Here is a 15,900-nt window from a genome sequence, read left to right as displayed (position 1 = left end):
ATATGTAAGCAGCCACTAGAGGCACCTTCACATTTTTATTGAGATATGAGCTCCATTTTGTGTTCGCAAGCATGGGTTAGTTTTTCCCTATTTTGCTTTATTACCTTTTAATATTTTAATGCTTTGATTAAAAACAACCACCGTTTCTCCCCTGGAAATGTCTCTGTCTCCTTTAGGATGGAGCCTAGTAAATCATATGGAGGAACGCAATCGGTTGCCTTATATACCGAGTTAGACTTTTGGTCCCTTCGGCTCAGCACTGTGTACTCTGACTGGCAGCAGCTCTCAAGGGCTTTAGACAAGACTGTTTCCCAGCCCTACCTAGAGATACTGGGGATTAAAAAAGTACCTTTTGCATGCAAAGCGGATGTTTCACTGCTGAGCGATGGCCAAACTTGAGTGGTATATAAGCAGAGACTATAGAGATTTATGGCTTCCCAGTATGAGTTGTCTGGCAGAACATGGTATTACTGCTTGCCCCAGGAAATGCTGGCTGATCTGCAATCCTAGACTTTATCTCAATGTTGCTGAGGATTTCCAGTGTCAGGCCTTGGTAATCCTTTGCATACAGATGCTTCTCTTCTTGCAGTTTCAACTCCCCCTTGTAAACGGCTCTGGGATTTTGCACAAGCGTCAAGCATTTGTATAGGAGCAGACTTGATTTGCACAGTAATGAAAGCAAACAAGATCCTGACCTCTATCTATGGGGTACCATTTGTTGAATGCAAATGGCCGCAGGTGCCAAAACCAGACCTCCAGAATGAGACAGGTGGGGACCTCTTTACAATCAATGCTTTTATTTCGCTCTGACTTTCATACACAATCCTCCTTTTGAAACTTTGTTACACACACACACACACACACACACACACACACACATACACAAATGCAAAAAATCCGAAGAGAGCTTTAAAGACCTTTTTCTATCATGCTGTTCCCTGCAGCTGGCCTTTTGATTCGGAATGTGTTCAATGTAATCAAATGCCTATTTATGCTAAATTGTTCGTCACCTTTTTGCTGCAATTGAGACATTCAAAAGCTCCGAAATATCTCCAGCTGTAAACATGGACCCTGCCCCACACCTTGATGCCTGGAATCAATCTGGGTCCCCCCCCCTTTTTTTTATCGCATCTGCAAGAAATAAACAAGACATTTTGACAAGCATCTTCTACCCAGGTTGCCCAGGAAAATGCAGAGTGCATTGCATGTCCTTCCTTGAACTACAGCCAATAACGACCTCTAAAGCCTTTCCTTTGACATTTTTATGGTTCCATTATGTCATCTTCATTATGCTCTCAGCAAGCTGATGTTTGGAATGGCCCCCAAGTAACTCGTTCCTTTTAATTAGAAGACTTAACAACCTACATTGTCGTTAAAGCATCGTGCTGAAGGACTGCTTGCGAGGTAATCAAGGAGAACCCAACATACTGGCAGCTGTGCCATAACTTTGAGGGCGGAAGTGCTCTTTCTCAAATTTTCTAACAAGAGCTGGACTCTGAATCGTGCACGAAATACAATACCTAGTCCTGTTTTCAAGAAGAGATTGCGAGGTACAAAGACGGAACGGTATATGTTATGCCAGAAAAGGAAAACACGTCAAACCTTCATTTTTCCAAATGAAGCAAGAAAGCTGTACCGGATGCTAAAGGGCCCTTTCAGTTCTTTAAGGCATGAGGAACCTTTGGCGCTCCAGATATTGCTGAAGTGTAACTCCCAGCAGCCCCGGCAAGCATGACTAAGCGCCAAGGATGTTGGGAGTTATAGTTCAGTGACAACTGGAGGGCCAAAGGGTCCTCACACCTGCTCTGAGGTGATCTCTGGGCCATTCCCTCTGCTGGCTTTTGTGGCATGTGTTGCCACAGACATTTTTTCCTCTGTTCAAAAGTCAAAAGCTAATAGGCACCTAACTTCCTCTGCACAATATACAATTTGTCTATACAGTCATACCTTGTCGAACAGCTTAGTTCCCGAACGTTTTGGCTCCCGAATGCTGCAAACCCGGAAGTGTCTGTTCCAGTTTGCGAACTATTTTTGGAAGCCAAATGTCTGACGGGGCTTCTGCAGCCAATCAGAAGCCGCACTTTGGTTTTCAAACGTTTTGGAAGTCGAATGGACTTCCAGAATGGATTCCGTTCGACTTCCAAGGTACGACTGTACTGCCCTTTACCGTACAACATATTGAAACACACTAATGAAAATTTCTAAAATCAATCAAAATAACAATACAAGTAAAACATAGCATAAAGCTAATAGAGGACAACATGGGGTAACGAGTAAGGTAAAAGGTAACAAGTACCAAATACTGAGCTTACTTAATTATATTTCCTCATTTCCTGGTGGAAGGGGTACCTCAGTTATGCAGACTAGGTATAAACATAGTATTGGGAAGCAGCCCAACCCAACACAGATTCAATTTCTCAACAGAGTCAGGACCAGTCCAAGACATTTTGTTGCTTGAGGCAGAATCGCAAATGCTACCCGCTCCCACCAGCAGAAAGCACCCAAGGCCAGTTTGAGACAGAAAAATCCCACAAGCACCTCTCTCCTTTCCTAGACAATAATAAGAAATTGGGTCCCGTCCCCCCACCGCCCTTTCACGACACCCAAAATCATCCACCTGAGGTACCAGCCTCAATCTACCTAATGTACTAGGACCGGCCTGGAGAGGTGATAGAGATTTTCACTTTGATGCAACCCTTGAAATGCAAGAAGGAACACCTGAGATCAAGAACGCTTCTTCATGTACTTAGGAGCCTCAGATGAGGAAAACGAGTTTTGGTAGCCAAGAATATAAGATAAAAAATGGAACACTCCATGCAGTGAATCCTCAAATGCTGGTATTTATTAACTTAAGAAGCAAATGAGGTCCAAGTTAATTGCCCTCCCAACCTCGCCGATGGGAACCCATCATTCAAAGAACACATTCAAATTTCCAAAATAAGCAGGATTTAGAATGTAAAGGTTATTTAAACAATAATATGATGTGATGAAGGGACACGGGTGGCGCTGTGGGTTAAACCACAGAGCCTAGGACTTGCCAATCAGAAGGTCGGCGGTTTGAATACCCGCAACGGGGTGAGCTCCCGTTGCTCGGTCCCTGCTCCTGCCAACCTAGCAGTTCAAAAGCACATCAAAGTGAAAGTAGAAGGTAAACGGTGTTTCCATGTGCTCTAGTTTGCCAGAGGCGGCTTAGTCATGCTGGCCACATGACCCGGAAGCTGTACGCCGGCTCCCTCGGCCAATAAAGCGAGATGAGTGCCGCAACCCCAGAGTCGGCCACGACTGGACCTAATGGTCAAGGGTCCCTTTACTTTTATGATGTGATGAACCTCTGGTAACAATATAATTTATGTCTAAGAAGGCAATGCTGTCGGTTCACGCTGTGTCAGTCTCCTGCAGCGTGAGATGGAAGAAGCCATGCAGAGCTGCCCCCCCAAAAAAGTTTTGCTGGCTGAAGAGACAAAATGGCAGCCACCATTCCCCGCCTCACAAGCCAACTAAACTGATGGGTGAATCTTGCTTCAACGCAGAGGGACTGTGTCATGGCAGAAGGGTCCTTTGGAGGGCACCGGACAGGACACACCCAGCTCTGTTTTCCTGCAAAGGAAAATGGCTGGGGAGGACTGAGGGAGAATGGCAGGACGAAAGGCACTACTATAGCTGCTTCTCACAAGCCCCAGCTCCTGCCACCAGAGGCATCTTGCTCATTTGGTCCACTGGTAGGGCTGGCCCTGGCAGAAACACCCCCACCCCTAATCTTTCCTCATTCCGAGCTGGACTTTGCAGCCAACTGCAGCCAGCATTTTTGCATGTGTGAAACCATTTGTGCTAATAACGCAGCACGCTGTGATCTTCGGGCTGATGCAGTCCAGAACTAGGTGTCTTTGGATAGACTGTGCCGTATTACTAACCCTTTGGGATCAAGAGTTTTGGGAGCCTACGGAAAAAAAACATTCTGTCCTGCAATAGGCACAGAGCGTTCACTAGTAACATTGGGCTTTCATTCTGAGACTTGTGTTAGCGTCAGTCATCGTCCCTTAAGGAATTATGTGAAATATTTTTAACTCCTTGGGCCTGCTTGCTCTGCATTAACTATAAAACGAACCTTTAACGGATGCTTGCTTACTAGACTTAAAGCAGTGGCAAAACATCAAACAGCATGAGTTCCTGTGCACGTCTCTCTACTTTCTGTTCTAATAATCGGGGAAATTTTGTTTCTCCCCCATTGCATATTCTAGTTTAAATAACGGCATAACTCTTTTATTTATAACCTCTTTTATTATAACCTCCTTTTATTTATTGAGAACGCAGGTCATTTATTATCCTGGTGCCAGTAGAAATTCATGACAAACACAGGGTTCTGGGTGGCAAGATTGTAATAACTTGATATTTGTAACCCTATGTTTGCTCAGTGGACAGAAGAGTCTCTCTTGAGGGCTGGACAGAGATAATGTAAAAAGGCAGTGCCTTGTTGGAGAGATTTTGTGTCTCGCGTATTATCGAGTTGCGATTCTGGCATTGCAGGGGGTTAGACTAAATGACCCTGCAGGTGCCTTCCAACTCTACAATTCTATGGCCCAGGGAGGAGTTCACAATACGACATTGGGGGCTCAGGGTGTCCATTGCACAAATTGTACCTCCAGCAGAGAAACCTTTTGCCAAAAAAAGAAAAAGAAAAAGAAAAGCCCCTGGCAGAGCGCTTTTAAAACAACCTCTTTAAAAGATGGCGGTGATTATTATAATGTGCTTCAGAAAATGATGGATGCTGTTGAAGACTGAGCATAAATGAATACTCATTATTATTATTTGCTCCTGGAGCGTGCGCAACATACTAGGTACTTACGGGAGGAATAAATACCTTCCAGTTGCTGTAATCAAGAACACATATTAGCAAAACAACAAGACTTGCTGAAAGAAAACAGAATTCTGATTTGGTAGAGTGAACTACACTGCTTCAGACTGTAGGAGGCTGGGTGATTAAAAATAAATAAATTAACATTTCCAGGCCTAGCATGAGCCCAAGGCATCCCCAGTCAGCTGCCAGGGCCTCAGGACCCAACTGTTGCCCAAGGCCCGCTGTTGCCCAGCCCAGCCCAGCCCAAGCCCCCTCTCCACTCAAGCACCAGGCAATCCACCGGCGCAAGCCTGGGAGCCACTTTTCAGATTTCCTACGATGTCTCTGATGTAGCATTTGGTCAGATCCCTCTTGGAAGGCAGGTGGAAGGAACTGTGCTCATCAGCCTGTCACTCTTCCCATCCATTTGCTGCTGCCTTTCCTGTTCCACCACTGCTCTCCTCACCCCTCAGTCACCTTCCACAGAATCCCCATTGTCCTTCCCTCCAAGTTTACCAGGCAGAAGCAGCAGTGGGGGTCCCTCCTCTCCCCCCTTACATCTAGCGCATGGCTGGCAAGGCTCCAGGCAGCCACCATTTTATTTTCCTAAGACTGCTTCTGGGCCTACCGGTTGCCCCAGGCCTAGAATTGCAAAATTTTTTTAAAAAATTGCAGGAGCGAGGTGCCACTTTAGGGATGGTTGGACTAACATAAAATGGCACCTTCCGTGCAACTACCAAAGCAGGAAATGCCTAATTAAAAATCTCAGAGAGCCTTTTGCTGAATCGGGTTTGCTTCTGAGTAAATATTGTGGAAAGATATTTATTAGCTATGCTAGGGAGACAGGAATTGATGGAAAATATAGCACTGTATTAAGCGCTAATTCCACCTGCTAATTGCAGAAAAGCATCGCCTCGGCCGTAGAAGCAGCTCCATGGAGAATTCTTTCATGAAACATGCACTTAGGATAATATGACATGGCTTCTTTGCCTCCATCATGACTAATTAAATCCACTTACTCCAGCCTAGCGGGTCCAAAGATCAGACTGATAAAAGGTTCTTATATTTCTGTCTAGTTAGAAGCTAGTGTCTTCCTGCATACCCTAGAATAAAATATCCATCCTAATATAAAATACCTTGCAATATTTTCTGCCTCCTCCAGACATGCCTTGTTTTTCCCCTCTCATTCACTGGATCCATTAACCACGATTCCAGCTTCTTTTAGCTTCGGTCTTCAGGTAAAAGCAGAAAGGAATTAAAAGGAAACAATTCCCGTTTCATTCCGGCCTGAGATGGCACACACTTGTTAGTGAAATCTAGCTGCACCGCTTGGCAGAGCACTTCAAAGATACGATAGTTACAGAGGGAGCCTTTTTTTTGTTTTTAAAATGTGCCTTTACTAAAAGGAACATTCCAGAATAAAACCATGCTCCTTGTAATATGCTATTCTGCTGTCAAACAGTTTGTGCCACAAACAGTACCAAATTTGAAAGTGCCTTAGCTTAGTGAATAATATAACTGGCCACATGAAGAAGAAAACATTGTGATAAAGCTAGTTCTGGCTGATAGGATTCTTCATGTTTAATAGAATCTAGGTTTGATGGGGGCATCTCAGTAGGACACATATGGTTGGTACAGAGCAGTGGAGGTGTTGAAAATAAACACACACAGACAAATTTATTTGCTTGTAAGATGAACTTTTGAAACTATTGCTTCTGCTGCTTCCTGACACTCATTTAGCAAAATCTTCCAACAATTTTGCTGTTATTATACAACTTATGGCTGTTCAGCTCATCGCTGAGCCACCACCAACATCTTCAGGTCATTTGGCTTCCACTCAGTGTGATATTTTTAAAATTTTGCGGTAGTTTCCTTTGCCCCACAAACAGTTTGTTTATTCCTCAGGCAAATATTCTGCTACCTCTCTTCATTCTGCAGTGCTTGGCTATTTGCACATCTAAGCTCAAAGTCAGAATGAGAAATACTGGTCCTTTACGAATACTATTTGTTTGAACAGAGCAATTCCACCACAGTACAATCATGCGAAGTAGGACAAAACCAGAGGTTGCGAGGTGGGGGGAAATTTTGCATGTTTTTATTAACTTTTTAACAATGGAGGCACGCAGCGTGAAAAATACCACTTCAGGATAGTGTAGGCGTGAAATACTTTAATGAATTTACTATATCCTCTACACCCGTTGTAGAGAGGCCTCATTCTCATCAACATGCTATATCTGTGTCTGCATTGTACCACTTCAGACTGAATACATATCCTGTACACACACTAATGTTTTAGCCCAGTCTTCTCCTTGCCACACTAGTTTTCTACATGCAGGAACAAGGATAGGCTTGACACCCCTGACATCTACTTTGCTGTAGGGAAACATTCCCACCCTGCTCTTCAGTTTATCCTTTACGTGAAGCCCCATCTGCAGGCAGAAGCCCATACACAAGATTGCTACTTTAGTCGGAACCAGACCTAAGTCACCAGCATTTACTAAGCAAAATGCCGATTCATGATTTCAGTATAAAACATAAACATGTGTGAGATTAAAAACCACTGCTTAGCTTAATTTGATGTTGCTTGTATATAAAACAACAACACTCAGTGCTAGAAACATGCTAATTGCCCGACAGTAAAATCTGGTATTTTCCCCTGTGGGCCGCACTGAGGTGGCCTAATGACCTATGCCACTGTTTTTTTCCTGACTCTTCTCAATAAAAGAGAGAGAGAGAGAGAGAGCAGCCCTTGACTCATCACAGCTCACTCATCTGTCTTTTTAGAACTGCTGTGATTCTCTTCCTGGATTCATCTAGAGATGTTTTTCTGCTTGGGGACTGCAGCGCAGGAAGAGCAGGCAAGCTTGCGTTCATGCTGCTTTTGTACCTATTAGAGAGCGGTGCTTTAGTGGCTCTTGAAATCCCACAGTGTCCCGAGAATGTTATTCCTTTCCCACAGTTTGGGCTCCTCTGCCCATGATGGCTGACCAATGCAGCGGAGGTTAGGCTGCCCTGACTGAGAGAACACTGTGACAATTGGAAGTTTCCACTGAGTTTCTTTAGCTCCACGACTTGTTCTTTGGCTTGAGCCAAGGCTTCGGTGAGCTCATACCGTTCCTCACACTCCCTGCGCACTGTGTCCTGGAGAAGAGCATTCTGCGAGCATAAAGAAACACATATTTCATAAGGCATTTGTCAGGGAAGACAAAAAGGAAAGGTATAAATATTGTGTGCTTTCTTCTTAAAACGTAGAGGACTCAAGGAACAGAGTGCACAAGCGACTACGCATTATGTGCTGAAACGCTTGAAAACAGATAAGCAACGTATTCATGTCAGTAAAAGTATTGGCTGCCGCATTCTTCTGCCTTGGGTGTGGTGACAGAACATCTGTGCCTGGGATGCAGAGAGGTACTTTAGAGTTCAGATGCGCTCAGGGCTCTCTAAAACTGTCTTTCCTTTGAACAGTGCAGAGTGCCATGACGCATCACAAACTGCTTTTGAAACTTACCTCAGCTTCAAAAGAGGTTTGCTTCTTTGGAAATGCTTGCTCCACTTGGTTCTTTGGCTAGACACAAAACTGTCCCTGGATATAGCTTGATTAAAATACTATATACAGTGGTGCCCCACAAGACGAATGCCTCGCAAGACGAAAAACCCGCTAGACGAAAGGGTTTTCCGTTTTTCGAGGCGCTTTGCAAGACGAATTTCCCTATGGGCTTGCTTCGCAAGATGAAAATGTCTTGCGAGTCTTGCGATTTTTTTCACTCCCCCCCCCCTTTTTCTAAGCTGCTAATAGCCGCTAAGCCGCTAATAGCGCTAATCCGCTAATAGGGTTGCTTCGCAAGACGAAAAAACCGCTAGACGAAGAGACTCGCGGAACGGATTCTTTTCGTCTTGCGAGGCACCACTGTACCACTGTTCATTTTTTAAAAATACCAAATATACAAAAAAACCCAAATAGTCAAAAGGTAACTTAGGCAAGAAGAACCTGCTGCACAAATATAAGATTGGGGGGGGGGGGGGGGCAACCTGGCTTTCCAGTAGTACGTGTGGAAAGGATCTAGGGGTCTTAGTAGACCACAAACATAACAGGAATCAACACTGTGATGCAGCAGCAAAAAAGTTAATGCTATTCTAACCGATAGTGTCCCAATCAAGAGAACAACAACAATTTTATTTATATGCCACCCATCTGAATGGGTTGCCTCAGCCCCTCTGAGTGGCTCCCAACAAAATATGTAAAACTCAATAAAACATCAAACTTTAAAAGCTTCTCTATACAGGGCTGCCTTCAGATGTCTTCTAAAAATCAAATAGTTGTTTATTTCCTTGACATCTCATGGGAGGGCGTTCCACAAGGTGGATGCCACTACCAAGAAGGCCCTCTGCTTGGTTCCCTGTACCTCCAGAAGGCCCTCAGAGCTAGACATCAGTGTCCGGGGTGAACGGTGGGGTTGGAGATGGTCCTTCAGGTATACAGGACTGAGGCTGTTTAGGGCTTTAAAGGTTAATACCAACACTTTTAATTGTGCTCAAAAATGTACTGGGAGCAAATGCACCAGTGTTATATGGTCCTTGGCAGTAATCCTTTGTATGCGAGTTGTGATATTGTTGAATGTGAGTAGTTTATGTTTGAGTGGCTGGTCGATAAGACAAAATGTATGAGGCAGTGAAAGGTTCTGGTGGCTGTGCGGACTGCTGAGTGAGATTGGCAAGTTGCATAAAAGTGTGCTATATTGCTTGAATAATCTTCATTATGCTGCCTTATTAATGCTCTCTGGTTTTATCTGTATGGATATTCTTTGTACATTTGTTCCTTTATGTAAATTATTTGACATGGTTTTTATTGTACAGTGGTACCTTGGTTTAAGAACAGCTTAGTTTATGAGCAAACCCGGAAGTAGGTGTTTCGGTTTGTGAACTTTGCCTTAGAATAAGAACACATTCTGCTTCCTGTTGAGTGTGTTCCATTTGTAAATTGAGTCCCCCGCTGCTATGGGAAAGCACGCCTTGGTTTAAGAATGCTTTGGTTTAAGAATGGACTTCCGGAACGGATTAAGTTTGTAAACCAAGGTACCATTGTACTTATTATGTGTGTATATATGTGTCTCATTAATACACACTCTCTCTCTAAATGGTCTGTAAATTAAATAAACAAAAAATAAACAAGATGAATTATGTCTACATCATTCATAATTTTATAAATCTGCCTTGGGTTGTCCATTTTATTTTCAACCACTTTTCTCAACAGAATTGTGGTTAAGGTTAAATGAGAAAAGGATGATAATGGTAGAGGACAACATCCACAATGATACTAGATATTCAAGCTGCATTTAAGTTAGTAAATGGAGCAAAACCCTTTTTTCCTGAGTCATAGTGCGTAACCCAGCATTAAGAATTATACTGTGCAAGTCACATTGAACTGAATGTCAGTTGGATGCCTTTTTCAGCAACTGTATAGCACTTAGATTTGCTGACAACAGAACTGCAAAGGCCGTATATTCCCCCCCAGGAAGCTCACATGGTTCAGAAATGTCTTTGGCGATGTCTATGTGCCTCAAGCCCTTGGAAGGAGTGAGTTGGAATTTTTTTAACACACACATCTACCTTCACCTTCATTGCAGCAAGACCGCTCATCTTTAAATGGATCCGAGGGTGTGGCTTCTGTCTGATGCCCGGACGTGGGCTAGGACTACAGCTGTCAACTTTCAGATTTGAAAATAAGGGATCAGCAGCCTTGAAAACAAGGGACCAGCAGCCTCACCTGTCCTGGGGACAGTCTACGGGATATCTAACAATCCGGGACAGCAGCGGGAAGCAGTGGGAAACAGCGCTGGAATAAAGGAATTCCCCCCCCCCGAAAAGGGAAAGTTGACAGCTATGGCTAGGACCATGCCACGAACCCAGTGGGGACCCCTCGGGGTGGCCCTATTTTATGTAAGTTATGTTGTTGTTGTTTAGTCGTTTAGTCGTGTCCGACTCTTCGTGACCCCATGGACCAGAGAACGCCAGGCACTCCTGTCCTCCACTGCCCCCCGCAGCTTGGTCAGACTCATGCTGGTAACCTCGAAAACACTATCCAACCATCTCGTCCTCTGTCGCCCCCTTCTCCTTGTGCCCTCCATCTTTCCCAACATCAGGGTCTTCTCCAGGGAGTCTTCTCTTCTCATGAGGTGGCCAAAGTACTGGAGCCTCAGCTTCACAATCTGTCCTTCCAGTGAGCACTCAGGGCTGATTTCCTTCAGAATGGAGAGGTTTGATCTTCTTGCAGTCCATGGGACTCTCAAGAGTCTCCTCCAGCACCATAATTCAAAAGCATCAATTCTTCGGCGATCAGCCTTCTTTATGGTCCAGCTCTCACTTCCATACATCACTACTGGGAAAACCATAGCTTTAACTATACGGACCTTTGTTGGCAAGGTGATGTCTCTACTTGTCAAGATGCTGTCTAGGCCTGTCATTGCCCTTCTCCCAAGAAGCAGGCGTCTTTTAATTTCGTGGCTGCTGTCACCATCTGCAGTGATCATGGAGCCCAAGAAAGTAAAATCTCTCACTGCCTCCATTTCTTCCCCTTCTATTTGCCAGGAGGTGATGGGACCAGTAGCCATGATCTTCGTTTATGTAAGTTATAGGGCTCCTCTTATTGGTGATTCACTCTTAGTTGGACTCCCTGCAGACAGGTGGGAGTCGAAATACAGCCTGGCTTCACCCAATGCCTAAGCCAAATGACTCACATCTGTAATCAATAAAATTGTGGCCTATTTGAACCCATAAGCCAAAATACTTGTGTACATGTGTTTATTATCTGCTAAGTAACTGTGGGTCATGGGGCCTTGGCATGCAATAACCATTGAGCATTAAGGGCTGGAAAAGCGTTAGATGGTTTTGCATTTTATAAAGAATTAAAAGCAAACAAACCCCAATAGAGTCAAGGACATTGTGAAGGATCTGATTCTAAATTATGAGCTCAGTCTGATTTCATTAGTAGTCCTATTTCAATCTGAATCTGAATAATGAGGTCTTATTTTAGTATGAATCCAAAATAAGACCTTGTTGAGAGAGACAAAATCACATCAAACAATTTTTAAAATATTTAAAAGCAAAGGTGGTTCTAAAATATTTAAAGGTGATATATTCACTCTTTCATCAATACCCCAAAATTTACCAGCTCCCACCCTGCAAGCAAGATTAAGAAAGTTTGAGGCAAGAAATAAAACTGAACAGCCTCTGGTTGCAAATGTCTATTTGAATGGCTCAACTTTTCCACCTTTCAGTGGGAGACAGGGGGGCATATGGTACAGTCTCAGAAATAAACATATTTATTTTAGTGGCAGAGTTTTATGATGAGCTAAAAAGCTACCCAAACTCACATGGGTCAGTACCATATGGCCTAGTTGTATCGGTTTATGTTTGCTCTCAATTCGATATTGTATTTAGCAAAATTTTGGGTTTGCTTTTTTAAAAAGAGATATGAATCAAGGACTTTCTCTCTTGTTGACTGCATAACATCATTAGGGTGGTCTACACCATTAACAGTTGTACAGAAGAGGAAATTTCAGCAGGTGTAGCTTGCACCTGTCTACCTTCGGTCTAATGCCACAAAAAGCGAAATATCTGGATTGTGGAGATTTAGCAAAACATGCCATCGTTTTACCCAAACAAAAGGATAAAACCTAACCCTCATGCTTCTATCTCTTTCCCCTAGGACTAGGATAGTGAACCTGTGGCCCTCCAGTTGTTGTTGGACTACAACTCCCATCCTGGCTGGCCATCAGCTGGGGCTGATGGGAGTTGGCGTCCAACAACATCTGTAGGGCCACATGTTCCCCATACCTGATTTTTGTTTCTATCCATTGATCAGAAGTGTGGCAGAGGATCTCACTATGGTCCCTATCTGAATTGCCCCTTTGCATCCATGCTGGCTATGCATGTTTTAGAAAAGGGCTTATTCACATGAGGGCTAAAGACATTAATATTGTCTTGTTTGGCCCTTAGGTTGCCTTATCTGCAGTACCCTTTCCAAAATATGGCATGAATTTGTAGAAAGGGATGTAATCACCCGGAGATGGCCTATGTACCTAAATAGGCTTATTTTGCCTGATCTCAGATGGCTGCCATTTTGTGAACTCTTTTTGATTTTGGTGTTTGGCTTCTCAAACGTTTTATACTCTCAGGAATCTGAGCTATTTAAATCTTTTTTTTTAGAAACCTTAGCCTCTTTTTGGGTGTATTAGGGTTTTGATTTTTTCACTGTTTAATTATTTTATTATAAGCTACCTTGGGCATTTTTAAAAACCAAAAACTGGGGTACAAATTACTTTTAATAAGTAATCCAATCAGTTGTCACAAGGAAAATTAGCACGTCCCATTTGGATTGATAATTTTTGACATCTGGCTCATAATTCCCACCCACAGCTGAGTCTTTGGAGTTTATTGTATTTTGGAATATTCTATTTTGGAATGTCTTGTTCTGGCCTATGTACTACTATTCCTACTATATTTTGCAAGATTCAAGGTCACTACCACAGTCTGACTGAACATGACAGCTACATTTCACAGGGCACTTTTATTGTGTCTGGGGCACTTTGTCTGCGGCTAGCAGAGAACTCCCTGGAGACTTCAAAAGGATATGTGCTCTTTGTTGGAAGAGAAGCGGGAGCGGGGAGAAATGTGGACACAGCTTCTGTTGAGGGTCATGCGCAGAGTGAGACAACCTTGGTCAATCTGCAGCATGACAGTGCTACCACAAAGGATGTCTTCACCCTGGGGCCAGACGATACTCATTCAGGAATGATGTTGCCATGGATTTTACTGCATCATTGTTGCTGTTTCTATAAGCTGATAAAATTCCACGAATATGTCCCAATAGAAAGGTTTCCTTAGATCTTTCCTCATACTCTTGGGCTTGGATCAATTCCCCATATTCCTGGTTGTATCCTGCAAACCAGACATGCTCGAGCGATGAGTTCACACACTTGATGGCAGCAACACTCAAATGTGTGAAAGTCACTGCAGCTCAAATGCTACACAAAATGTACCTCTTCCAAAAAATTTGTTACATCTGACATGACACTTATCAGTGGAGCCAGTTCTATTCAGACAACTATGGGTGCTTTCAAGTGCCGAGCAATGATACCTTTTTGCATGTTGCTCTGAACATTTGAAAGTCAGGAGCATTGTGCAGTGTCCCTGCTCTAGACATCCCTGTGCCTGACTGTTTGCAAAGAACTTGGTTGGCATCCATCTGTCTTGGGAGATAATGAAGGAGTGCACCTTTGTGGGTGAAAACAAACTGTTGGAAGGTTACAGTGTCTGCTGTGGCTGTAGAGACCAATATGGGAGAGACATGTTTTGTTGTAGCTAGGGCAGATGAAGGCATCCGGTTGTGCTGCTACAGATGCACCATGGTATTTCTTCTCTCTGCGCTCCTCCCAGCAAATAACTTATGCATGTACTATGGTATACTTGTAGGGCTTTCTGGGAAAGCGGGTTTCTTAAGTATTGGAGGACGCGGGGAGAACCCTACTACACTGATGCAGACAGTCAAATGAGCATGTAGAATTTGGGAGCCAGGTCAGTATGTGCAACCCCACTCCCCTCTTCCACATGTTCAACATAATGGGCTTAACAATCCTAATGCAACAAACCACTGTTTGTTCAACCAGGAACAAGCTGATGTTCCCTCCATCTCTTCCATTGTGTCTTAACTGAATACTTCCTACATACAGTTTCTCATGATGTCCAAACCGGGAAACTGTGTTTTGAAAGATCCCTACATACCAAGACATCAAAACACAAGTTGATCTTGGTTAGATATTCTAGTTTTTGGCTCTGATGTCCTGGACGAACACGTACACATTAAGCAACCAGGAAGGTACACAAGAGAGCAGGAAAAGGTTGGGGAAGAAAGACTGTGCAGGTTCATGGCTTGCTCCCTAGTTTGTTGGACTAGGATGGTTAGGTCTCAACCAAGACAAGGCACGAAAAGGACTTAAAGATGAGACATTCAATTGTGAACCCTGGTTGAATTCATACCTCCTCTTGAACCTGACTCATTTTCTGAATCAACTGCGTTTGCTCTTGAGTCAGTTTTTCCAGCTCATAAGTTTTCTTCTTTATTTCTTCTCTCATGTCTTCTGTCACTGAATGATGGGCGCTCTGTTCCTCCTGCAGCTGGAGCTCAAGCACGGCAACTTGTTTTTTTAAACTTAGCCATTCCTCCTCTCTCTCTCGGTGCTTCTCTGTAAGCTTGATCTGGGCTTCACAGAGTTTCTTTTCAAGGGTGCCCACTTCCATCTTCAGGTTATTCGTGGCACTGGATATCAATGCAGGTATCTGAAAGACAAATAATGACATTCCTTGGTTTGCAAGGCGTGATGGCAAGGCACCCCTTTGGTTAAACACATTTTCAATAGGGTTAAGTGAGGTTTCAAAAGATGGAGAAAGATGTGAAATCATCACTTCATAAATCAGCAGTGCTAACAATAGTTCAGATAAAATGTGTAGCCTTTTTTTCTTTAAAAAGGGGTGGGTTTTTTCCAGTTTATTGTGGACTTGATGCTTGCACATTTTACACCGTGGACCCACACAATATTGTCTTCCTTAAAATGCCATTAAGTATTATTTCCCATTTGATGAGGATTTATCTTTTATGGGGGGGGGGGGGGGGAATGGATGTTGAAAGGAAAAGCAGAATGGCATATCTGGTTTAAAGTGGGGGCATGGGACAGCATCTTGATGAGGATAATGTTTTGTGGAAGATGCCAAAAATATGCATTATTATTATTATTATTGCCTTGCCTTTTTCCTAATGGGACTCAAGATAAAGATAAAAGCAATAATTGCAAAAAACATAGAAAATAATAATAATTAAAAACAATTAAACCATGACAGAATTAAAACTATATACATATATAATATCTGTTTAAATCCAAGTCCACGATAAACAGCTGTGTGGGCATGCCTGTTCTTTATACAAGTGTATTACTGCAATAGGACAAGAGAGAGAGCAAACTGCACTAGATCAAGGACAGATCACAAATGAATGAACAAGGAATATTTATTAT

At 43.2% G+C, this 15,900-nt stretch overlaps 1 protein-coding gene across 2 annotated transcripts in view; it reads right to left on the bottom strand.

Annotated features, from left to right (window-relative positions):
• Positions 1-6,899: 6,899 nt before the first annotated feature.
• LEKR1 (leucine, glutamate and lysine rich 1) overlaps positions 6,900-15,900 on the bottom strand; it is a 71,210-nt gene continuing 62,209 nt past the window's right edge. For both annotated transcript variants that reach the window (XM_079977902.1, XM_079977903.1), the window contains exons 12-13: positions 14,870-15,169; positions 6,900-7,990 (exon numbers count right to left, since the gene is read on the bottom strand). In XM_079977902.1, the coding sequence (XP_079834028.1) occupies positions 7,592-7,990; positions 14,870-15,169 (699 nt within the window). In that variant the 3' untranslated portion in view covers positions 6,900-7,591. The remainder of the gene's footprint in view (positions 7,991-14,869; positions 15,170-15,900) is intronic.

Source organism: Podarcis cretensis (genome assembly GCF_951804945.1).
Source record: "Podarcis cretensis genome assembly, chromosome: 5".
Classification (NCBI taxonomy): Eukaryota; Metazoa; Chordata; class Lepidosauria; order Squamata; family Lacertidae; genus Podarcis; species Podarcis cretensis.
This window is presented reverse-complemented; position numbering and strand designations above follow the sequence as displayed.